We start from the raw sequence: 25,685 nt of genomic DNA on the forward strand, positions 1-25,685 counted from the left end.
TCATAAAATTATTACTGTTAAACTCCATAACTTCCACCAACTTTGCTAACCCCATTTTATACTCTTGCAGTGCCTCACATTCTCAAAATATATGATCTCAAGTACCCCCTAAGGGCCTGGTTCCATCTCCAACATGAGTTTATTTTTTTCTGTGGGATAGAAATATTTGTGAAGGCACTTCCATGCAAAGATTCTAAATTTCTGTGAGCAAGCAGAATACCTTGGCACTATGGCAATGTAATTCCAATACATTTTACCCATCTCCCTAGATAGAACCATCCCTCACCCTTTCTCATCTTTATGGTCATTATCATTAAATATCCTCTGCAATGTTTCGTATGCCCTATTGGTTATCCTTTTCTTAACTGCATACCCTGTCCTAGCTTCTAGGATAAGCAGCACTATTTTCCTGTCTGTCCTTTTATGTAACAGAGTATAAAGGATTAGTCCAGATAAAACCACTTTAGCTAGCAGATCTAGGAAACACTCTCTCTCTCTGTCTCTGATACCCTCCCCGTGGGAGGAATAAAGACACTTTCTTGAAGTTTCCAGTAGTTTATTTAGTTAAGCAAATAGGTGGGCAAGTGTTCTTGTCAAAAACTGTTCGGTCTTAGAGTCTATACTTTTCCCAATGGAATTAGATATAGTGACCCAGTGTTTTCCAATATCTGAGAAGTTTATAACAGAGGTGGGCTTGAAGTTTTACAACTTCTTATTGGCTGGAACAGGGGTAAGATGGGTGCACTGAGAGAAAATATCAAAGCGCTTGATCAGGAAGTAAAATCTCATCCATCATTCCCTCCGTTTAGGAACTTTTATGATGATATTTCATTTAAAGTACAGCAACAAGCAATCACTGTTATTAACAGGCTAAAGAATAAACTTAAGACATTCCTGAGTGTATTGGAACAAACAAGCGTTTATAATTAAAGGCACTTCAGAGGTGCCGGTAAAAGATTCAGATGGAGGATCAGCCAATACAGTTCCCAGCAGACAGTGCCTTGGCCAACTGGATTCACTCTATCTGTGTGAGGCAAAACAGTATTACAAACAATGCTCCTCCTTCCCTTCAAGGTAATCTGGCTTTGCTAACTGAAACACCTAGGGGAGTTGCAAGGAATTCATCTTCTGCTGCACTCAACAACAATGATCAATCCGGTTCCTCACTGGCTAGTCCATTTACCTCAGGATCTTCTAACCAGGTTTCTTCAGCGATGAGAAGAGCCAAGATGTCCAGGGGCAAGAATCGGGTGAAGGGAAGAGGTCGTTGATTCATGAATGATGCATTTTCAACTTGAGTGACAGAGAATTTACCTCAACTGAACTTGAGGTTCTTTCAAAAGGTTTCACGTTTATACCCACCAATAGAGTATCTATTACTGACATTATTTTAAACTACAACCGGTTTGTCAGGAAGCTTAAAAATGTGACGTATGATTCATCTAAAGTTGCTGACTGACACACAATGTTTTTGGACAGATTTGTGAGAATGAGCTTTACAATTTATTTAGAAATCAAGCAGTTAAGAATTTCAAAACCAAACCTTTTGACAACTTAAATACTTGTAAATTTACAGCTTTAGGGAACCTTTGTCACTATTCCGAATTGCAATATATGAAAGCTGACAAAGGTAATGGTTTGGTCATGATGAACAAAGAAGCCTATAATTTACCTATGACTAAATTACTATCTAATTCAAAAAGTTATAAGAAGGTTACCAAAGACTTTGTTAGAAAGAGTTATACTCGTATTGATACAACATTACTGGATTTGCTTTATCAGGATTGTACTTCCTTGGATGTATTTGAATTCAGCTTGGTAGAACAGCCTCAATTGGGTATTATTTTTGGTATAACCAAGATTCATAAGAATCAGACCCAAGCTCCCTTCAGACCCACTGTTGTGTCACCCAGATAATATTGCTTATCTGGACAGTATTTTGAATCCAATTGTACAAAGTAATGAATACTTTTTAAAGGACTCTTGGATTTTTCTACACCAGCTTATAGGTCAAGAAAAATTTATTTGCACTGTTGATGCCAGTTCATTGTATACTTCTATTGATCAAGACATTGGGATTGAATTTGTTGATTTATATCTTAATAAATACTGTAAGACTTCTAACCGCAATTCAAAAACTATTTGTGTTTTACTTGTTCTAGTATTGAGTAATAATTTCTTCCAATTTGGGGAAGGTATATACCAACAAATCTCTGGAGTAGCGATGGGGGCCAAGGTTGCTCCTGTCTTTGTCAACTTAGTTATGTGTTGATGAGAGAGTGAATATTTGCCCTCATTCAAGTACGTTACATTCTACTCTAGGTACATAGATGATCTGTTTTTATTTGGGCAGGTAGTAAGGAGATGTTCCAAGAATTTGTTCGAGAAATGAATGGCACTATCAGTTGGCTAAATTTTGTGATTAGCTGTATTGGAACTATAGTTAGTTTTTTTTTTTTTTTTTTTTTTTTTTTTTTTTACATACAACCAACTCTGAACACAACAAATTTGACAGTAACAGCTAAAGGAAAGACATCTTTACCAACAACTATTTACATTTTGACAGTTACCACCCCCTTTTATGAAGTTTAACATCTTTCGGGGGCAGGTAATTTGTCTTAGTCACATTTTTAGTGACAATTTTAAGTTATCAAAGGAGGTAGAAGTTCTTATTGAAATGTTCTGTGAAAGAAGTTATTGCAAAGACAAACTTGATCTCTATTTCGGAAGAGACAGCTAAGGCTAGAAATGAAACATTTCTTCCTATTTTAATGGCTGGGTTTACACCTATGAGAGACCGTTCTGAAAATACAGAAAAAGCCCTTGCTTTTCTGCTTCCCATGTGTATTGAGGGGTGCAAAGTTAGAGACATCATTAAAGAAAATTGGCAGGTAATTTTAGGTAATCAAGATTTATCAGAGGTAGTTGGGCAGGAACCAAAGTATTTAAGAGAACTTGAAACCTGAAATTTTTATTAGAGCATTTGAAAGACGATACGTCAGACTCATCGAGTAGGCCAGATGGTACGTTTCCCTGTCAGAATTGAAAATCTTGTAGATTTATTCATTCCACCTGTCAATACTATTTTGAGCATATCAACTTCACTCTAACAGCAAAAGAAAGACTTAGTTGTATAAGTGAAGGTTTAGTTTATCTGGCAAGCTGCTGCAGTTGCAACAGCTTTTATATAGGGAAGATCACCAGAAAATTAGGATGCAGAATAGGTGAACATACAAGAGCTATCAAAAACAAGGACTGTAATAATGCATTAGCTAGGCATAGTACTGACTGTCCTGACTTTCGTACATTTACCTTTTTTGTAGTAGAAAAGTTAACCAATTACCTTTCACTGATTAGTCCAACAATTATCTTGAATTTTTAGAACTTAAATGGCAAGTGTTTTTACACGCTGATATGGCTCCATGATTAAATTAGACTATTTCAGTCAAAAGTTTACTAAAATATAAAAGTATTTGAATGTTTTTATTATTTTATTTTTCATTTTTATGTTTTATGCATTGTTTTAATAATTTGATATTTGCTTGGAGTTTAGTGTAATCAATTATGTATTTAAATTCAATTTGTCCAGCAAGCTTGTGGTTTATTAATATGTGCTACGATGTACTTTCTATGGATTATTTAAGTAACTACATTGTTACTTGTTTTTATTCTGAAGAAGTTCCACAAGTAAAAAGGCATGAAAGCGCTTAATATACTTTTTTTTTTTTTTGAGTGGTGGTTTTCCGGTACTTGTGGTTTTAAGTATCTCAAAGAACTGAGTTTTATTAAATGTTTTGTTCCCTTAGTTCTGTTTTCATTGTTTTTTGTCATATGTGGATGCTTTTATTTATTAGTTATGAGAAGATACTACCTAAGTGTTTGAAAACTGAAGCATACGGTAAAAGATTAAACATAAGCAAATGTAAACATTTGTTTAATTTGAACATTGTGAAGTATTAATCAAACGAATAATACATTAGAAAGAATAATACAATATAAAGTGGGTTTCCCTCATCTTTTTTTTATTTTACATTTCAAAAGTTCAATGAACAAGTGCTTGCATTTAAAATGTTTTGAATGCAATATCTTCTTGCTATTCAGATGTTGCAAAATGTGGTGAAATATTAATCATATTATTAGTGACCATTATCTCACAATGTATGAGAAAACAATTATGTTAAAGTATCTTATCCTAAATAGCTTTTGTGTGTAGATTTTAATAATTTCATGTTAATTATCAAACTAAAAGGAAACTGGAACACAGATGTTATGTAATATCTTTTAATGGACTAACAAACTTGTACTGGTGTGCTCACAGGATCATAGGAAGTTACTAGACAACTGGCCCTGATGCCCTTACAGGGGTGAATTTTCTGTTCCCCATTCAATTACCAGGTTACTCTTAAAAATGGTTAATGAGGTACTCTGCTTGATGTGGAGAGGGAGTCTATTCCACAGAAGGGGGAGTCTCTGGGACACAAATCTGTCCCAACAAGTCCTACTGATGTCACAGACCAGGTTGAGGTTGCGCATGGAAATTACTCGAGTGGAGCTTGACTTGTGGATATGCAGCAGTCTCATTAAGGTGAGGTCTGTGATTGCTTTTCATGCCAGACAGAGGTCACCTCTGAAGAGTTTGTATGAGACTGAGTAGAGGGACAGGGCCTTTGGCCTATCTGTGTAGGGTAGATGTTTGAGGCCCTGGATTCTCCTGTTGAGGAACCTCTGTGGTCCTGTGAATAGACTTTAATAAAAATATTTTTGATAAAGCTCCATATCATATTTTTGTGAGTTTCATTAGTTTTTGGCCACTGAACACCATCTAAACGAATGCTGGGCTTTAGCATGTTCTGCGGCAGTTTTCAGTAGTTAATAAATCAGCATAGTTATGCAAGATATCACTGCTATAGCTCTGTACAGTATATGGCTTGTGTCTGATTGTGATTGACTTTGAACACATGCAGTCTTCGCTTTTAGATTGTGAATTTGTTTTACCATTTAAAGCTTCTCATAAGCCTTGTAGCTCAAAATACTCTGATAATTCACTTAAGTGTATACACCTGGAAAAATAAATGAGTGTATTTCAGATGAATGAACAATTATAATAACGTATATATTATTATAGTTAAACATTCTAGCCTAATATTAGACATCATCACTGTTTTTGACTGAATAGTGTGACTCTGTTGAACTGCATATGTAGTTCTCTCACGAGGATTTTTTTAATCCAAATTCTTTAAAAGCACCGTCTAACAAAACATTACAGTACCACACAACGAAGCTACATTTTCATTCAACATTTTTTCTGTTATTTTTCAGTATCACAACAAAAACCTTGAGCTCATTTTTGTCTGCTTCAGACATGTATATTCAGATTTCACAATATCTAGTCTTCTCAATTCAAAAGTATTGAAAACGAATTTTCATGTTTCTTTTTAACAACATCCATATCCTTTAGAACATTTTTTTCTGCTTTTACACATCTTTACAAAATTGCCTTTTCTGGCATATAGTATGTAGAAATGAGTAAATGAAAGGCAGTAACTGTTCTCATGTTTAAAGCCACATCTACTCCAAAGCCTTAATCAAAATAATGCAATCAACGTGTCTTTCATTTAAAATCCTCTTTGATTCTCTTTTCACAGTAATTACTTTTAACAACACAACCTGCCTCAGTTTATCATTTTAGCCTTATTACTTCTCTATTTTTTTATTTTATACACACACTCATTTTTCTCTGTTAACCACTAATTTTACTTCTTCTGCAAAAGTCCATAGTTTCTACTAAGGTTATTTCTGTGAGAACTATGCTACTCACCAAATTCATTTTCTGTATCTATACATTAGCTTAGTAACATAGGCATCCATAATATCTGTGGGGCCTTGGGTTCTTGTAAAGAGCAAATGTCTAATTTATGGCACCATCCTTCTGCTTTGACAACAGTTACTGAATTTCTTTCACTGACTGATGCTATTTGTTTTCTTTCTCCTCTTAAAGAAACTAAAAGTTAAATACCTTTATACTTCTTTTGCAATATGCAGGGATGCAGCAAATATTGCATCCCTTCAAACTATTCATCTAATCCACAGTTATCTATTACGTTTCCCTGAAGGATAAAGAATTCCAGGTGGAGATGAACCACATTACCACAGAAAATTATATTTCTGCAGTTGCAAACAGAGTCTTTTGAAAGCAAATATATTTCTTCACTTTTGGCAGATATGTCATCATTATCAATGATGTTAACATATTACAGAAGGGGCTAACACAGACTAATGATTGGTGCCAGAGTCATGGTCTAAAACTATACACAAAAAAGTGCGTCATTATCCCCTTTGGCAAAGATGTGGCCCCTACAAATTACATTATACACAGCACCCCATAAGCTCAAACACAGGGGTGAAAGACTTGGGAACACAGGCTGATAGCAACTTCAACTCTGATCACCATGTCTCCACAGTGGTAAGTAAAGCCTTTTATGTTGCGCATCTCATAAATAAGGATATCACATCCAAGACTAACGATGTTACAACTCCTCTATACCCGACCCTCAGACTAATAACGGAGTACAATGTTCCCTTTTGCATGTACCTCACCAGACACCTACAACAACTGGAGAGACAACAGAGGTTTCTAACCAAGAAAATTGAGGGTCTCCAAAACATGACCTACACAGAAAGACTGAGGGCCCTGTCTCTGTACTCTAAAGGCTGCTGAGACACAAACTCTGCCTGGTCTATAAAGCGATCTCTGACCCTGCCCTAATGAAAATGCTGCATGCCTGCAAATCAAATGGGACAAGAGTCACTCGCTCCTGGGATCTCAACTTAGCCTGTGATATAAAACATGTTGGAGAGACAGATATGTCTTTCAGATATTGCCGTTCCTCTGGAATAAACTCCCACTTCATGTGAAGCAGAGCTCCTCAATGACCCTACTTAAGTGCAACCTTGACAACTGGATGGGAGACAGTAAATTCAACCCGGGGTGGCACCTATGTCCCTCATGGACAGAGGCAGTCGGTGCTAATCATTGATTCTGTCTACTAACAACGACCATCTAACCATGGTCAGTTAGGGAACAAGGGTGTTACATGGCTAGGCTTGTTAAGGCCCTAGGGCCATTAGCCTTGTATGGGGTAGTCTAACAGAGCAGTGCTAATTTCACAGACATGATAATGAGCCACTAATGAGATATTGCTCATTTCTGATTTATCATGATTTTGAATTACATGTTATCACTATTACCTATACGGCACTATAGCATTGCACAAACAGCACTAACCGTGATAATTTTTCTGAATCCTGTAAAAGACAATACATCTGGTCTAACCTTATAAGGTCTACAATTCAAATGAGTTGTTTGGAAGAACTATGTACCACATGACATGCTAATCAATGTACATAAGTTATCAACTTTACAGTTATAACACATATAAAGCACTGTTCTCTTACAGAACTCTGGTTGGAAGGATGACAGTTACCACTCTGGTCTGAAATGGGTCACTCAACAATGAACAGAAAACATGCACACAATCACCAGAATCAAGCCATGAAAGGCTGATTTTCTACAGAGTGTTCCATGGTTCAGTCTTTAGGAAGAAACATTTTAGAACAGCAAATAGTTTATGTAAATGACAGTATGATATATTGTACTAATTTATGAATCTTATAACTATCTGCAAATCAGCACCTCTTTAACAAGTTGAAACTCTGATAACTTGTTTGTGTTGTTGCCTTAAACTGTTGTAATGGATACATGACTTCATGTGACTTTGGATAAGGTTACAGATGTAAACGGTGTACTAGATCAATTATGCCCACCCAGTTAACAAAGAAACTGTAATCTCACCTGGCTGCAGAGATGTAGCAAGTAGTGAGTGCAGGTAATGTGCGAATTGAGCTCTGATCCACTCATCTCCACCTTCCCAGCCTGTACCATCTAAAAATACATCATCCCTGTTGTCAGTGACATGCTTCACAAGATGGTCAGCAAATCTCAAGTCAGCAGTTGTAGGATTCAGTACCTTTCGTAGTTCTGAATCATGGACTTGTATGCGAGCTTCTTCAACCTGTCAAAATGCACGCATGTGAAATGATAATATGCCCTTCTGACAAATAAGACAATGTTTCTTTAACCAAATCAATAAAGTTAGTGTTTAGTCACAATTTAACTACTTGCACACAGAAGTTATATTATCTGACTTTGTTTATATCTAAACCTTGTTAATGCTAACAGTAACAGATACAAAAATACAGAAATAAATACACATAATTCCAGATTTAACTTTTACTACAATATTGAAAGGAAAATGTTCTAGGATCCTGCAGAAGGTAAACCACCACTAGATGGACTACCAAGAAAGGCCCCATGCAAAAATACTTTGCTAGTTCTGATTTAGTCTGTTTACCTCTCAAATTACTGATTATTATGTAATTTTATTTTCATACACATGTAAAGAGTAGTTGTGTAAAATCTTACCATAACCATACATGTCATTCTCTTCTATGTTGCAGTATTCTTAACATGTGGAAAAGCCTCTGCCCCAAGCAACCCAACATCAAGCCAAACAGCTTTTAGCTAATGCAAGTACGTGGGACGCTGCACGTATCGCCTGGTGAATGTCACCCATAAAAGGATGTCCACACTTGCAATCCTCAGAACTGAAATGCCCCAGAAGGAACATCAGTATAAGAAAATAAAAAAAAAAAACTGCCATCCAAGGAAAAAAAAATGTATGGGGGAAGGAATAGAATACTGCAACATAGAAGAGGACAGCTATGGTTATTGTACGATTTTACACAACTACTCTATGTCCTTCCATTCTAATGTTGCAGTATTCTTAAGATGTGGGAGAATCCCAAAGCTTAGGAGGAACCCTAGGAGGAGGAAGGAACAGAGGAACTTTCCACAAAGCCATGAAGAGTGGCTCTAGCAAACCTAGTCCTGGATTTAGAAATACTATCCAGCTTGTAATGCTTGGTGAAAGTATGAACAGAAGACCAAGGTGGCACCCACCAATATGGTGTTAGTATCCAAGCCTTTAAGGAACGCACCACAGAAAGCCACAGACCTAGTGCAGTGAGTCTTAACAGAACAGGGAGACTCTTACCATGAAACACATGACAAAATGAAATTGCCTTAGAAATCCAACAGGAAATAGTCTGTTTGGAAACATGCACACCCAGAGCCCTGGGACAAAAAGAAACAAAAAGCTGATCAGATTTTCTGATAGCCTTAGTTTTATCCAAATAAAACCTGACTTGTCTATGCACGTCCAAGGTGTGTAATATCCTCTCACTGGAGGATTGTAGAGAAGGGAAGAAAGTGGGCAACTGAACAGATTAAGACACAACTCATTCACCACCTTGGACATAAAGGAAGGATTAGTGTGCAGAGAGACCCTATCCTTATGAAAAACAAGAGAAAGGTGGAGAAGCCATCAAAGCTTGAATCTCAGAAACCCTACTAGCAGAGGTTAACACTAGCAAAACAACTGTTTTCCAGGTGCAAAACTTTAAGGAAGCTGAAGCTGCAGGTTCGAAAGGGGGCTAATTAGCTTTTCTAAAACATAATCCAAATCCCAAGGAGGTGAAAATGGTTTCCTGGGAGGATTAATGTGAAGGACACCTTTTAGAAAAAGTTTTACTTCCAGTCTAGAAACTAGATGGGTAGTCAACGGCAGACGGGCAGAAATGGCTGATAAGTGAATTTTCACTGAGGAATAAGCCAAACCACTCTTAAGTAACTCACACAAGTAGGAAAGAACTGGGATATCCACAGAAAGTGGATCCAGATTATGTGAAAGACACCAAGTAGAAAATCTCTTTCATTTAGGTACGTAAGATCTTCTAGTATTTGGTTTTCCGGCCTCCTGTAGTACCCCAAGCATGTTCTCAGAAAAAAAAGGTGTCTGAAAGGAATCAAAAGTTTATCACCCACAAAGTCAGTTGCAAAGTTGACAGATGTGGATGAGGCAGAGATACCTTGATCTGTGTGAGAAGGTCCACTCTGTGAGGTAACTTGTGATGATTTCCCTTGGGCAAATGCAGAAGAAGAGGGAACCAGCACTGCTTTGGCCAGCAAGATTTCTGGTTTGTCCTGCTGAATTTTGAGCAGAAAGTTTTGAATGAGAGGAAAGTGCGTGGGGGTGGGGACTGCATAAAGAAACATCCCTTTCCATGAAAAAGATAAGGTGGTGTCCACCTTCCAAACCAGAGGATCTGGGACTCTAGCACAAAAAAAAAAGTAAGATGTCTGTCTAGAGGAGAGGCAAAAAGATCCACTAGAGGAGTACCCCACTGATGAGTGAAGCACCCATTCGTGGATTGAGTCATGGAGCTGCTTAGAGTGTCTGGCACAAGACTTTGGATGGATGGAATATAAATCACTTGAAGAGTCACCTTGTACTGAACTGCCAAGTCCCATGCCATCAGAGCCAACCTGCAAAGAATATATGACTTTGTCCCCCCTGCTTGTTCACATACCAGAGGACTCTGATGTCTGTAAACATTTTCAGAGGTCCTGGATGAAGCAGAGCATTGAAAGCCTGTAGAGCTAGAATGACAGCCCTCATTTCCTTGATATTGATATGCTCCTTCCTTTGAGAAGGAAACCAGAGACCCTGCACCTTTTTTGATGCAAAGGTTGCCCTCCAACCTGTGTCTGAGGCATCTGTGAAGAACTCTTGAGCTGGATGAGGCTGATGAAGAGGAAGGCCTGGATTCAGAGAAAATTGCTGAATCCACCAAAGAATCTCTTATTTCAGGCATGGGAGAAGAGGAAGTACAAACTCCAGAGGATGAGCATGCTGCAGCCAAACTGACTTTAGGTACCACTGAAACTTCCTCATGTGGAGTTTTGCAAGGGGCAGAGTAGGTATTGTGGATGCCATAAACCCTAGTAGTCTCAGAAACTCCCTGGCAGTAATAGATGGAAGAGACAGTAGACTGGGGAAGAAGGAAGTGAGAGAGAGAATTTTCTCAGGTGGAAGAAAAGCCATCATAAGATCAGTTCTTAGCCTGCAGCCTAGGAAAATGTGATCCTGAAAAGGGGAAAGAAATGATTTTTTAAAATTTAATGTGAACCCTAACCTTTGCATGTGACAGATGGCAAACTGCAGGTTTTCAATTAACTGTTCTGAAAGAGGAGCCAGAAAAAGAAAATTGCCCAGGGTATGGATATACCTGAACATCTCTAATCCTGCAAAAAGCAATCGCAACGGCCAACACTTTGTGAATACCCTTGGGGCAGTGGAAAGACCAAATGGCAAGACAGAGAACCAAAAGTGCAAGTAACCTGTAAAGAGAATGGATAGGTATGAGAAGGCAGGAATCCTTGATGTCCAGAGTTGCCATCTAGGCCTGAGGAGGAATTAAAGGAAACAAAGTCTATAAAGACAACATGTGAAAAGTTGGAACTTTTAGGAATATGTTTAAATGGGATAGGTCTAGAATGGGTCCCCAAGAACTGTCCTTTCTGGGCACAAGAAACATTCTTGAGTAAGACCCCCTTCCTCTTTGGTCCAGAGAAACATGCTGAATTGTACTTTGAGAAAGTAACTCTTTTAGAACCTGTGGAAACAAATCCAACTGTTTGGGGTGGGTTGAGTAATATCCCTGAAAGGAGGAAGGTTTTTCCAAGTCATGAAATATCCATGTTGGATAATAGAAAGAACCCAGGAATCCTGAGTTATACTTGCCCAAGCCGGAAGAGAGGGACAGATGAAGAGAAAGAGGAGTAAGATTTGAAATTGGCTGGTAGTCACAGACTACCAGGCTTGTCTGGAAAAGGCTGCTGAGAAGTGGGACCTGAAAGAGAAGTCTTAGGCTGAGAAGGTCTTTTAGCAGTCTTCTTAGATCTGGAAGAAGAAGACAATGGACGTGTCTGTCTCCTAACAAATGACGTTGTGGAAGGTGGAATTTAGGGACAAGTGACATAAAAAATGTACTTCAAGTACTGGAGTTCCTTTCCCTTTTCTTGTAAGGATTTAAATAAATCTGCAGCTGCAGTACCAACCAGAGCATAGTTATCCAGAGGGACACCCATGAGTTTTGCTTTGATGTCATTTGACAGCAGCCGAAGCCTCAACCAACAATACCTTCTAAGGACAGAGCCAGAAGCAGCTGCTCTAGATGATGCTTCTACTGCATCTTAACTCCACTTGAGTGTCTAGCCAATTGAGATGAAGCTCCTAAAACAGACATAACCTGATTTTTAATGTCAGAGTCTGTGAAGCTCTGAAAGAGCTTGTGAGCTCTGAGAAAGAAGGCCCAAGGAATACCTAGACATGTGTGTTTGACAGTTTACAGCTCGGAAACCCAAAGTGGCAGAAGTGTAAACCTTCTTCCGATGTCTTTCCATTATTTTGTTCTCCTTATCGGAAGGCAGAAGTCTAGAAGATGGTAACAACCTAAAGGATTTGTCAGAAGCAATAGATACCAGTGCTGGATCAGCTGAAGGACATGTGTAAAGGAATCTGCATTCGTCGGGCACCTTGTAAAACCTGCCAGGCCTTTTAGGAGCAGGAGCCTGTGAATCTGGGGTATTGGAAGCAGAGGAGAAAGCATCAAAAAATGCTGGCAAAACAGGTGTCACAGCAGAAGGAGAAGGAGATTCCATTTGTAAAAACGTCATAATACCTTTTTTTGCAACTCAGACACCTGAGAGCAGTCCCATTTAAGGGATTGTCTAATCTTGTTAATAGTATTCCCAAAAGAAACCTCTTCCAATGGACAATCTGTACCATCGGACTCCTCCTCTGGGGAAGCATACTCTAAAGGGGATGTAATTTGAGTGGAGTATGCTAAGGAATCCTGATCAGATGGACACTCATCCTCTGAGAACTCCTGTTCCCCTAACAGGGGAAGAAGTAAAAGAGCGAACAAAAACAGCAGTAGAAAAAGGCCTAAGAGCCATTAAAGCATTAATCAATCCGTGAGAAAAGCTATCCTAGTCAGACTGAGGTGATGTACGGGCTGAAAGATGCTTGTTTTTTCTTAACATGCACCTCTGCTTGATGACAAGTTGAAGGACCCAACATAGGCCTGCCTTCAGCGACCAGCACCGGGACCGGTTTCCTAACTGGGGTATGAGGTATGTCTCTGGACCCTTCAAGCACAATAAGCCATGGTTCCACGTGTCTGTCTAAAATGGACATCTGCACTGCCTCTGAGGACATGCCTAGGTCGGATTCTTTAATGGTCTCTGAAGTGGTACCTGCCGAAGAACCAGACCTAACCCCGAAAGTAACAATGGGTCTTCACTAACCTCAAGGTATATGTTGGCAGAAAGAGATGCAGTAGAAGAGGATTCAGGCCTAGGCTTACTGACCTTCCTCTTCAAAATCGCGTGGCTGAAGGACCCACAGAACCCTCCATAACGTCCTTAGCTAGTCTTTTCAAACGTTGGTTCTCTAATAGAGGTTCAAAGCTGAAAGATGGCTTTGCAAAGTCTTTGGGACAAAGGCCTAACAAATACAGCAAAAATGATGGTCATGATTTGGGCCAACACAAACAGACAAAGATCGTGGCTATCCTTATGTGGAATTTGCCTTCCACACCTACACTTGCCTTTCCTGGATGACATGAACTAAATAAAAAAGGCAGTAACAATAAAAATTAAACTCCAAAAGGGCGCCTATCTGAAAGCTGGAAGCAACAGATGGAAACAGGCAGCTGTCTGACGTACGAGTCAAGCATTTTGAATGGCAGCAGAGAAGTTCTGAGGATAGTATGTGCGGACATACTTTTATGGCTGACATTCGGCCAGGCCATACGTGTGACGTCCCATGTACCTGCAGAACCTAAAAGCTGATGTATGCTGGATGGACGTTGGGCTGCTTGGGGCGGAGGATCTCCCTCATGTTAAGAATACTGCAACATTAGAACAGAAGGACATCAGATTTAGTTAAGACAGTTCTTTATTGCCTTATTAAATACTTTTGAACAACTTGCAATGCCTGTAAGCTGTATTTATGAAGATTCCTAGACAGGCCACAAAGACATAGTTTCCAAAACAGACAACAGTTTTCCTGTTTTTAAAAAGGACTCTGCCGTAATATTACCTGTCAACAGTTTAGACTCTCACATCAGCCTACCTAGTCTAGCTTGATGATTTTACTCATAACTACTGTTTGCCCTCCTCGGTTCATACCAGAATACCCCACTTCATATGCATTCTCCATCACATCTTTCAATTTCTATACTCAAAAGCCCCAATCAACTTGATCATCACCCAGCCTACCACTCATTATCTCTGAACGCTATACAACTCAGTCCATATTCTATCAAAGACTTGAACATTTGCCTTATAACCTCAATTAATAATGTACTGTATTAAAAATCATTCTATATATTTTTTTAAGGCAATACCAATCTATTGCTTTACTCCTTGGTAGACTCAAAATCTCCAAAATATATAACCCAAAACCAGCTCCAGTTCCACTGTCAAAATCACCCATATCCCTCAATCTTAAGCAAAACTCTGACATTAATAACCAGCCCAACCAAGCCTAAAGTAAACCCCCCTTAACATGTTTTTTATCTTAAATACACAAAGCCTATGTGATAAAATAATGGAACTGCATGCATGGATAAAGTATGGTTGTGTAAAATGTCACCATAACAGTTGATGTCCTTTTCTTCACAATTGGGATTCCCTGCCATGGGTAGCCCGATGTCTGTTGCTTTAAGGTATGCTGAACATCACATGTATACTCCTTGCGTAATGTAGGGCATAAAGGTGACATTTGGATGTACCATCCTCAGAACTGACTGCCCCAGTAGGAACACCAGTCCAAAAAAACCCAAGAGGTAACCAGTAGATCATCATCCTCCCTCTCATTTACACACATATATTCTGTCTTAGCATCTGTCAACCTGTCCATCACCACTGCAAAAAGAGAGGACTCAAGTCTACAAAGGCGCAATGCAACTCTCCTTGACCTTCTTCTCTTCTCCATCAACACAACACTCTCAGAGCAAACATGCATCTGTAGTGCTCTTTCCTGGCGTAAAACCATACTGCTGATCACACTAATCATCACCTTCTTCTTAACCTTGCTTCTACTTCTTCCATAACTTTAAGCAGTGACTAATCAGTTTGTTACTCTGTAGTTGCACTGCACCTGCTGCACACCCTTCTTGGTCCAAAACACTTTTTTCCTTTTCCTCCACCTCCTCCTTCAAATCCAATTCCATTCATTAAACAGATCCACGAACAAAAAGGACTAAGGGAGAGGAGTGAATACTGCAACAGCGAAAAAAAGGGCATCTACTGTTATGGTAAGATGTTAGACAACTGTACCATGTCCTTTCATTCATTGGTTGCAGTACTCCTTACAATTGTGAGAGTGCCAAAGCTCAAGAAGAAACTTGGGAGGTGGAAGAAGCAGTAGAGCCCTCTATGAAGCCATGAAGAATGGCTCTAGCAAAACCAGCTCTAGCTCCAGATACTCCATCCAACTTGCAGTGATTGATAAAAGTATGCGCAAAAGTGCAGGTAACTGCTTCAAAAATACAATTAATATCCAACCCCTTGAAAAAAAGCACAAGAAGAAGCCACAGCTCTAGTAGAATGAGCCTTTACAGAAGAAGGGAAAGTATAATAAAACAAAATAAATAGCCTTTGAGATCCAAGAAGAAATAGTTTGCTTGGCTAAAGCTAAACCTAGGGACCTAGAATGAAAAGAAATAAACAATTGAACAGATTTTCTAATAGAGTTAGTCTTATCCAAATAAAATCAGAGTTGTCTATGCACATCCAAAGTATTCAAAATCCTCTCTCTCGCTGGCCGACCGTGGAGAGGGGAAAAAAGTAGGCAAATGAATAGACTGATAAAGTGACAACTCATTAACCACCTTGGGCATAAAAGAAGGATTAGTATGCAAGAACCCCCCTGTCCTTATGAAATACCAAAAAAAGAGGACAAGCCATAAGGGCTTGCAGCTCAGACACCTGTCTGGCAGAAGTAAGAGCCAACAAAAGAACAGTCTTCCAAAAACAATGTTGCAAGGAAGATGAAGCAGCAGGCTTAAAGAGAGCCAGAGTCAACTTCTCCAAAACAAAATTAAGATCCCAGGGAGGAGAAGCAGGCTTCCTGGGAAGTCTAATAAGAAGGACACCTTTAAGGATTTGTTCAGCCTCAAATCTAGAATATAAAGGCAGACAAAAAGAGACTGCTGATAAGTGGGCCTTAATAGAAGAATAGGCCAAATCAACACTGAGCAACTCACATAAATAAGAGGGGAACAAAAGGAACATGCACAGTAAGTGGGTCCAGGTTATGAGAGACGCACCAAACAATAATCATCCATTTGGATAAGTAGGATTTCCTAGTAGTGAGTTTGCTGGCCTCCTGCAAGACCCTCAGGACATCCTCAGAAAAAAAGGTGTCTATGTGGAATCAAAATCCTACCACTTGCAGAGTCAGTTAAAGAGTGGACAAGTGGGGATGGATGACAGATCCCATGTCTTGTGTGAACAGATCCACCCTGTGAGATAACTTGTAAGGAGTGCCCTTGGCTAAATGCAGAAGAAGAGGGAACCAATACTGTCACGGCCAAAAAGGAGTCACCAGTAAGATTTTGGGAGTGTCCTTTTGAATTTTTAACAGGACTTTTGGAATGAGAGGAAGGGGAGGGAATGCATAAAGAAACATCCCCTTCTAAGAAAAAGAGAGGCTGCTCACCTTCCACACCACAGGACCTGAGACTCTGGCACAAAATAGAGGAAGTTGTCTCTTCAAAGGGGAGGCAAACAGATCTACTTGAGGAGTACCCCACTGGTACACAATGTCCAGAAACAAATACCTGTGAAACATCCATTCATGGGATTGAGTTAAGGACTTGCTCAGAGTGTCTGCCATAATGTTCTTACCTAAAGGGATGTAAACTGCCTGAAGAGTCACTTGTTACCTGACAGCATGATCCCTTACCAGGAGTGCCAACTGGCAAAGAAGGTAAGATCTTGTTCCTCCCTGTTTGTTTATATACCACTTCACTGTGGTATTGTTTGTGAAAACCTTGTGAGGTCTTGGAGAAAAAAAAAAGAGGATGAAAAACCTGAAGAGCCAGCATAAGAGCTCTCATCTCTTTGACAGTGATGTGCTCCTTCTGCTGACGAGGCAACCACACCCCATGCAGCTTTAGGGAGCAAAAGGTCTGCAGCTTCTGTGAACAGCTCCTGAGAGGGAAGAGGAGGCTGAAAAAGGAACCTTTGATTTAGAGACAGCTGCTGGATCCATCAATGAAGTTCCTTCCTTCTTGAGACAAAGAAGGAGAATAACTATACATTCTAGAGGATGGGCATGCTGAAACCAAACTGACTTCAGAAACCACTGAAACTTTCTCATGTGGAGTTTGGCCAAAGAGAAGCATAGGAATGGTGGATGCCATGAAACCCAAAGCTCTCAAACTCCCTGGCTGTAACAGAGGTTAGAGGAAGAAGAAAATAAGAATTAAGGCCTTTGGATGAGGCAGGGATGCCTGCATAGGCACTGTCTTAATCCTGCTACCCAGAAAGACCTGATCCTGAGAAGGAGTCAGAGAATACTTTTTGAAGTTTACTATGAACCCCAGGCTCTGAAGAAGGGAAATGGCAAAATGAAGATTTTGCAAAAGGCTCTCAGGAGAGGACGCCTGAATTAACTGGTCAGTCCTGCAGACTACAAGAGCAACAGGAAGGAGAAAGAGAGGCTAAGTGCCTCCATTTTGATTTTTTCTGAATTTACTGCTTTCTGCAATTGTTTTAAGCCTTTTTTTAAATTAACTGCATTTATTTAAATTGTATTTGCTTTAATACTGCTACACACTCAAGTGTGCTAGCTTGCACTGCATTTTAAGTGTTTTATTACTGTTTTAGCTGCTTTTCTGTAAAATGTATTTATTTTATTTTATTTATTTTACATTTGTTGACCGGGCTAGTCTAACTGGATACATGTCCATTTTCAGTAGAGGCCCGGGGAGATAAGCTCCAACATTAAGGTAATGTAATCGAACTACAAATAGAAATAAAAATAAATTGTAAATAGTACATTATTACAAAGAATTAATGCAAGCTCCAATATAAGGTAATGTAACAGGATTACAAATAAAAGTAAAATTGTGAACAGTAAATTATTACAAAGAATAAATGCAGTTTATAGCTAAAGGGTGTCTATTAATGAACTAAAGTAGCTTCAAACAGCAAAAACAACAATAATGGTAAAGAAAAAAATTAAGATTAAAGAAGGATTGGGTTAGCAAAGAAGTAACAAACAACATTAGAGAAAGAGAGGTTAGCAAAGAAGTAACAAACAAGATTAGAGAAGGAAAAGTTGGGGTGTTGAGTCAGTAGTATTATGAGCAACATATACTATAATGATTGGCAATATTTGGACAAGAAAAAAAGAGTGGAGGGGGTGAAAGGTACCATCTAGTTGTTATGTTAGACAAGGTTTGCGTGAAATGTGGTAGGTAGCATAAGTATTAAAGACATAGAAAAATATCAGGAAGTATGAAATGTCATAGGTAGCACAGGAGTTAACACTGACGTAGAACAATATCAGCAGGTGGAGAGTGATTATAGAAAAAAGAAGAGCAAGTTTAATGAAGTTAGAAGGAAATAAAAAAACTACATTACTGACTATGAATGAATAGGATGTGATTGTGCCCTAGTGGGTAGTAGAGGGGGAAAGGAATTATGATAGTTGGCAGATGTTGATCTGGATTAGTACATGAGCATAACCAATGTTCTTTAAGGTGTAGTTTTAGCTGCTGTTTGAATAGTAATAAGGATGAAAGTAATTGTAGGTTGCTGGGGAGTTTGTTCCAACTCTTACCCACAGAGTTTGAAAAGAGGGAGTCCCCGGCTTTATTGAGGGATTTCAGGGTGGATATTTGTTAGGGTAGTAAGATTTCTATAAGGAGTTGCAATGCTACAAAGAATAGGAGTCCTATTGGTGTGAAAGAGAATCTTGTGGGTAATTGTAAGTTGCTGAAATAGTAGCTGGTTTTGGAGTTCAAGCCAGCCTAGTTGTTTGAGGTTTAAACAGTGATGAGTTCTATATGAAAAAAACAAAAACAAAACAAAAAAAAAGTTCTAAGCTTGTTTGCTGCCTTTCCTGTAACTAATCTAGTCCAGATACATATTTGCTGTATCTAGGACTGTTTTGTAAGTTTCTGAGTACCCCATACCTTTTTGTGTTGGAGGGAAGCTTTCTAGCTCATCCGTGAGAGTGGTAAGCACTAGGTAGCCTATCTACCATAAGAGGATTGGTTTCTGGCCAAGAAATTGTAGTTTATTGGCCGTTTGGGCAGTTATTCCATCCCTTTCAACTTTCTGGTTTAAAAGCCCATGTTTGCGCACCGCGCTTAGCTCAGGTAAACTATTACTGGTGCCACAGTCTGCTCTTCAATTTTTCCCTTAGAACATGCTTGTTCTTTATTTCTTGCACTTCAGTTAGCTTAACTGACTAGCACTTTAACAGGCTTTAGTAGCATTTATTGTAGCACACTTAGGTGCTATCAGCATTAGCTGTTCATACAAAGTAACAGCACCAGTACTTATTAGTTATGACTAACTTTCTGGGTATGACTGTAGGGCAATTTCCTGTGCTTTCTACTACTAGACTGGTGCACTTGGGCATTCTGACACAGTGTAGCAACTGTCTCATGTACACAGACAACCCTCTCCTCTTACCTTCCAACACTCACATATGTGAGAGATGCACTTGTACCACTAAACTGGAAGCAGTGCACTCTCCAGCCAAGACCGGACTTGCTGGTCAAGAGAAGGTCAACACTTGCAACTCACTACATGGAACACACAGCCCTCAAAAACACCAACCATCACAACTCACAAATAGAAACACAAACCATACACCCACTTTGCGGAGGCTATCAATAAAAATTTTTCCAAACAACGGAGACCCCGAGACAGAAATGCACTCGACCACCACAACACAACACCAACCTCAGAACACACAGCTCACCACCACAGTGTGCCCCTCAACCTAAGCCCTTAAGGCAAAACACTTTGCCCAATGTACTAATTATAGGACACTCAGTTGTGAGACACACAGGTGTCCCACTCATTAGGTTGAGCAAGGAGAATGTGACAGTCAGTTGTCAATCAGGTGCCAGGATCTGCCACATAACACATGCACTTGGGTCACTCCACAAGTACAAATATGACTCATTGTCCATGTGGGTGTGAATGACCTGAGACATACCTCTCTGGACTACATGAAAAGAGATGTGATAGAACTCTTGGACTATGTGGCCCAGGCAGGTATGACCCTAGCCCTGAGCAGTATTCTACCGTCACCCAGAATGATACCACAGTACACGCAGAAAATGATTAACTTCAACAATTGGCTAAGTATCTAGTGTCATTCTAAAGTGATCCAGTATCTGTCTGCCTGGGACGACATGATCGACAGACCTCGATGCTTTGCCAGAGATGGCCTGCATCTGTCACCCCTGGGATTCGGGCTACTAGCGAAGGTTCTTGCCACCCCTATAGTGCCTTTTTTTAGGCAGTGTTCCAAAGACCAAAATTCCACTGTAACTGCTACAAACAAATGCAATCTGAGGGTCATGCTGCTCAATGCTAGAAGTCTAAAGCTCAAGATGCACTCATTTGACGCTCTCCTCAAAATGAAGAATGTCGACATCTGTGCTGTAGCAGAGACAGTACAGTTGTGTACACTTACCATAAATGTAGATGTTTGGGTGTATTCACTGTTGCAGTCATCACACTTGAGTTATCCTGCCAGGGGTAGCCCTCAGTCGGCCCGAATACCAGAGGCTTAGTATTTCTGCGTCAGTTGCTGTCACTTCAGGACTGACATAAGGTCATCAGTGGTATAAAAACAGGCTGCCGACACCATTACATCAGTTTTTCTTGCCCCAAATGTCAGGAGCCCCCAAATAGGGAGCTAAGTTATGGTTGAAATACACCACCAGTAAACGGTAAATACCAATAGCCATGTGAGGAAGACAGAGGGAGAGAGAGAGATAAGGGGGCTGGAGGGTGGGAAACCAGGACTGCAACAGTAAATACACTCGAACATCTACATTCATGGTAAGTGTACACAACTGTACTATGTTCTTCGTGTTTCACTGTTGCAGTCATCATACTTGGGTTGATTCCCAAAGCTGAAGAATGGGTGGAGACAGTCAAGAGGAGTAGGGGCTGCCTAGTATGCCCTGCAAGACTGCGGTTGCAAAGCCCGCCCTGGATTTGGAAAAGATAGACAGGTGATAATGCTTGGTGAAGGTATGAACAGAACTCCAAGTTGCAGCTTCCAGAATGTCCCTGGTAGGGACTCCTCTGAGAAAGGCTGTAGAGGTTGAAGTTGCCCTAGTGGAATGTGTTCTGACCCCCTGAGGGGGTGGTTTAACATGGTGTTTGTAACAGAAATGGATACAGTATGCTATCCATTTGGAGATGGTTTGTTTTGATATGGCCTTGCCCTCTGCCCCTGGTGCAAAGCTGACTAGTAACTGGTCAGATTTCCTAAAGGGCTTAGTCCTATCAAGGTAGAATCTGAGCTGTCTGTGCAAATCTAAAGTGTGCAAGATCCTTTCCCCCTTATTTTGAGGATTAGGGAAAAAGGTGGGCAAATGGATAGATTGGTTGAGAGCCACACTGGGCACCACTTTAGGCATGAAAGTTGGGTTAGTCCTGAGGGAGGCCATGTCAGCATGAAAAATGATGAAGGGTTCCACAGCCATAAGTGCTTGAAGCTCAGACACTCTTCTAGCTGAAGTGATGGCCAGAAGCAAGGCTGTTTTCTGAGAGGAATTTTAACTCTGCTGACGCTGCAGGCTTAAAGTGGGGTAGTGTGAGCTTTTCCAACACATAGTTAAGGTCCCAAGCAGGGGTAGGGGCTCTTCTTGATGGCCTTAAGTTGTCAGCCTCTCTCAGGAACTGCTTGATGAGAGGGTGTGAAAAGAGAGGTGGGCTCAGTGTTGTAATGAGCAGAGATGGCAGAGGCACAGATCTTAATGGAAGAGAAAGACTCCTGTGGAGTAGGTCTGCTAGATAATCCAGGATGAGAGGTAAGAAGGGCTGTGCTGAATCTACTCCATTAGTATGGATCCAGGAACACGTCAGCATAGGATTTTCTAGTACTAGGTCGTCTGGCTTCACGTACGACATCCAGTACCTGCTTGCTTAGGCTGGCCACTGGAGGAAAAGTCAAGGAATAAGCCAGACTGCAAGGTTCAGGGTCTGCAACTGCGGATGCAAGAACTGTCCCTCCTGCTGAATCAGGAGAGTTGGGATCTGGGGGAGGTGCCATGGAGGCAACGGTGACAGACTGCGCAGTAGGGGGTACCAGTGTTGACGTGGCCAGTCTGGGGCAATCAGGACTGCCCTTCGTCTTTCCTCCCCCATCTTCAGTAATACTCTTGTAAGAAGAGGTAGAGGGGGAAATGCATAGATTGAGAGGTTTGCCACTGGAAGGATAGGGCATCCACTTTCCAGGCCTTGCTGTGAGGTTCCCTGGTGTAAAAATTTGCTGAGCTGGTGGTTGTAAGGGGAGGCAAATAGGTCCACCTTCGGGTCACAAGGCTGAAGGTGTTGTGGTTTAATTGCCACTCATGTGGGTCTAGGAGATTTCTGCTTAAGTTGTCTGCCAGAGAGTTTTGGTTGCCTGGCAGGAAATGAGCTTGCAGGTGAATATGCATGGCTGAGGCCATGTTCCAAAGAGTCATGGCTAGCCTGCAGAGTGGGTAAGAGTGGGTTCCCCCCTGCTTGTTGATGTACCACATCACTGTGGTGTCGGTTTTGATTAGTAGAGGCCCCGGAGAGAGTAGGGATCTGAAAGCTGTCAAAGTGTGCTGAACAGCTATTATCTATCTCTTTTTGGTTGATATGCAGATGAATTTGATTTGGGCTCCAGTGGCCCTGAATGTACCTGCCATCCAGATGTGCACCCCAGGCATAGTCTGATGTTTCTGTGGTTAGGGTCTGGGCGGCGTGGGGTTGTGTAAAGGCAAGCCCCTTGTTGTGGTTGCATGCTGCTGCCCACCAAAGGAACTCTTTCCTTAGACAAGGTATCATAGGTATGACAGTTTCCAGTTCCTGAGAATGTTGGCACCAAAGAATTTTTAAGTACCACTGACGTTTCCTCATACGCAGTCTGGCATATGGAATTAGTATAATGCAGGAAGCCATGAACCCTAGCGCTTGCAGGATTTTCCTTGTGGATAACTGGGTTCTGGTGGCCATTTAAGAGAAGTAGCCTGTCAGGCTTGTTTTTCTGGAGTAAGGCATCTATATCATATTATCGTACGATGTAAATAGCAAATGCTACTTCATCGTACTGATAATATCGAAACAACAAAATATCAAACAAAGAGAACAGTGAATTTTTTCCCAGGGAAAAAATTTGCTGCTCCGTAAAAAAAAAAAAAAAAAAACTTAAACACAAATTTAAGTGGGAGGGCTTTGCCACCCACCCCCTCATGTGGGGGGCTGTGCCCACCACACCCCCCCCCTACTTAAATATACCAACTCTGAGATCTCACCGTAGTGGAGGAAATGGCAAAGTCCTGAAGACGGCCCACTGAATTTTTTCTCTGGGAAAAAATTTGATATTCCGTGACTTCGCTATTTTGCCATTTCTACAGTATCGGATTGACTAAATAGCATTCACTATTTAGTCTATTCGATACGGTCATATAGACCCGAATACCATCTGGGACGCTGTGTCCAAGCTTGCACTCAGGAATACAATTTTTTGACTGAGGACTAGTTTGGATTTTTTTCATTGATAGTGTACCCCAGGGAGGTTAGAAGGTCTTTTACAAATGTCAGGTGCTGTAACAGCTTTTACTGACTGTCTGCCTGAATCAGGCAATCATCCAAGCAGGGGTAAATTTGAATATTCCTCTGTCTGCAACAGGCAATGGCTGGAGCCAGGCATTTTGTGAAAACTCTGAGAGCAGTGGATAAGCCAAAAGGAAGTACAGAGAACTGAATGCCTAGATCCTGTCCTGAAACGTAGATATTTCCTGCAGGAGTCTCTGATTGGGATGTGTAGATATCCCTCCTTTAGGTCTAGGGTGGCTAACGAGGCATCTTTGGACAGCATAAGGAGAAGCTGCTGTAGGGTGAGCATTTTGAATTTTGGTACCACCAGAAAGGTGTTTAGAATGGATATAGCTAAGATTGAGTGCCAGGTGCCCTCTTTTCTGGGTACCAGGAAAAGTCTGGAATAAAAACCTTGGCCTATATGTTCTGCAGGAACAGGCTGAATTGCTCTAATGGAGAGCAGGGACTGAACTTGGTTTTGTGCCTCTGCCCACTGGTTTGGAGGATGGTCAGGGAACCCTTTTGGGGTTGGCAGCGTATGGAAATAAAATTTGTACCCCTGGGATATGTTGAGGACCCATCACTCATTGGTGATGGAGGTCCAGATTTTTGCATGGTGGGCAAGTTTTCCTCCTAGGGGCACGAGAAATTGGGCAAAGGTGAGGGGAGGACTTGAGAAGTCATTGTGAATACTTTCCATAAAGGGGTGGCTTAGCACTCCCTGTTTTAGAAGTGGAGGTGCTCCATTGCTTATATCTCTGCATACTCAGACTGTAGTATGGGGGGGGGTCTGTTTCCCCTAGGTCTAGTTTGAGTTGGCCTTGAGGGGGCTGGAAAGGACCAATGTTTTGAGGGGCTGCACTTGCAAAAAATCTTTGACTGTCTGCACAGATTTCACTTTTTCTTCCATCTTTTTTAAAACCTCTTCTTCTTTGGTGCCAAACAGATTGTCCTTGTTCAGAGGTGAGTCCAATAATTTTGATTTGACATGGTCTGGCAAGGTCTGCTCCTTAAGCCAGGCATGCCTTCTAAGTATAGAATATGACACTGCTGCCCTGCAAGATGCTTCTAGGGCATCAAACCCACATTGCAGGGTATTCTTGCTGACTTGGCTTGTAGAATGCATAAGCTCCTGTAATTCTTTATTTTCTGCACAGTCAGGGAAGGTAGATACTTTTTGCTTAACAAGTCCCATAGTATGTTGCTGGTATGTCAGCATGTGGAACTGACAATTTAATACTCCAATGGCAAGAGTTGCAGAGGTGTATATTTTTTTGCCCCATCTGTCTAATGCTCGGGAATCCCTGTCTGAGGGGGTGGGATTCTTAGCTGTAGTTGCTGTTATTCCTTTAGGTTCGTGGGAGATGACCTCTGGGTCAGCAGTAGGATTTCTGAAAAGAAATTTGTGTGAGTCAGGGACTCTGTAGTATCTGTCAGGCTTCCTGGGAGCACGGGGTAAAGTATCAGGAGTTAGACTGGATTCCATAAAGATATCATCCACAACAACCAGAACAGGAGGGATAACTAAGGGTCTGTGCTGTGGTAAATCTAAAAATTCCCTGAGTCTCTTTTTGGACTGAGGATAATCCTGGCATTCCCAATGGAAATGCTCTCTCAAAGTATGTAGGGTTTCACCAAAGGAAAAATCCTCTGGAGGGGAGGCAGAAGGAATGGATTCCTCTGCATCTGAATCCTCATAGGCATATAAAGGCATGTCTTCATATTCAGAAACCTCAGAGTCATCGGACTCTTGGTCAGATAAAGCTGCTGGAGACAAGTCTCATTTTCTTTTAGCAGGGGAAGGCTGGCTTCCCCTAATCAGCATGATAAGGTCTTCTGTCACTTTAAGCATCTGTGATTGTGGCAAGGAAGCAGGCGC

General features: G+C 40.7%; 1 protein-coding gene across 1 annotated transcript in view; it reads right to left on the reverse strand.

The window, feature by feature from the left end:
* Positions 1 to 25,685, reverse strand: part of AVL9 (AVL9 cell migration associated) — a 1,171,768-nt gene that overhangs the window by 190,510 nt on the left and 955,573 nt on the right. The window contains exon 12 of the mRNA XM_044064846.1: positions 7,853 to 8,072. Coding sequence (XP_043920781.1) covers positions 7,853 to 8,072 — 220 coding nt within the window. The remainder of the gene's footprint in view (positions 1 to 7,852; positions 8,073 to 25,685) is intronic.

This window comes from Protopterus annectens, chromosome 3.part0 (assembly GCF_019279795.1).
Source record: "Protopterus annectens isolate FY-2018-M chromosome 3.part0, PAN1.0, whole genome shotgun sequence".
Lineage (NCBI taxonomy): Eukaryota > Metazoa > Chordata > Ceratodontiformes > Protopteridae > Protopterus > Protopterus annectens.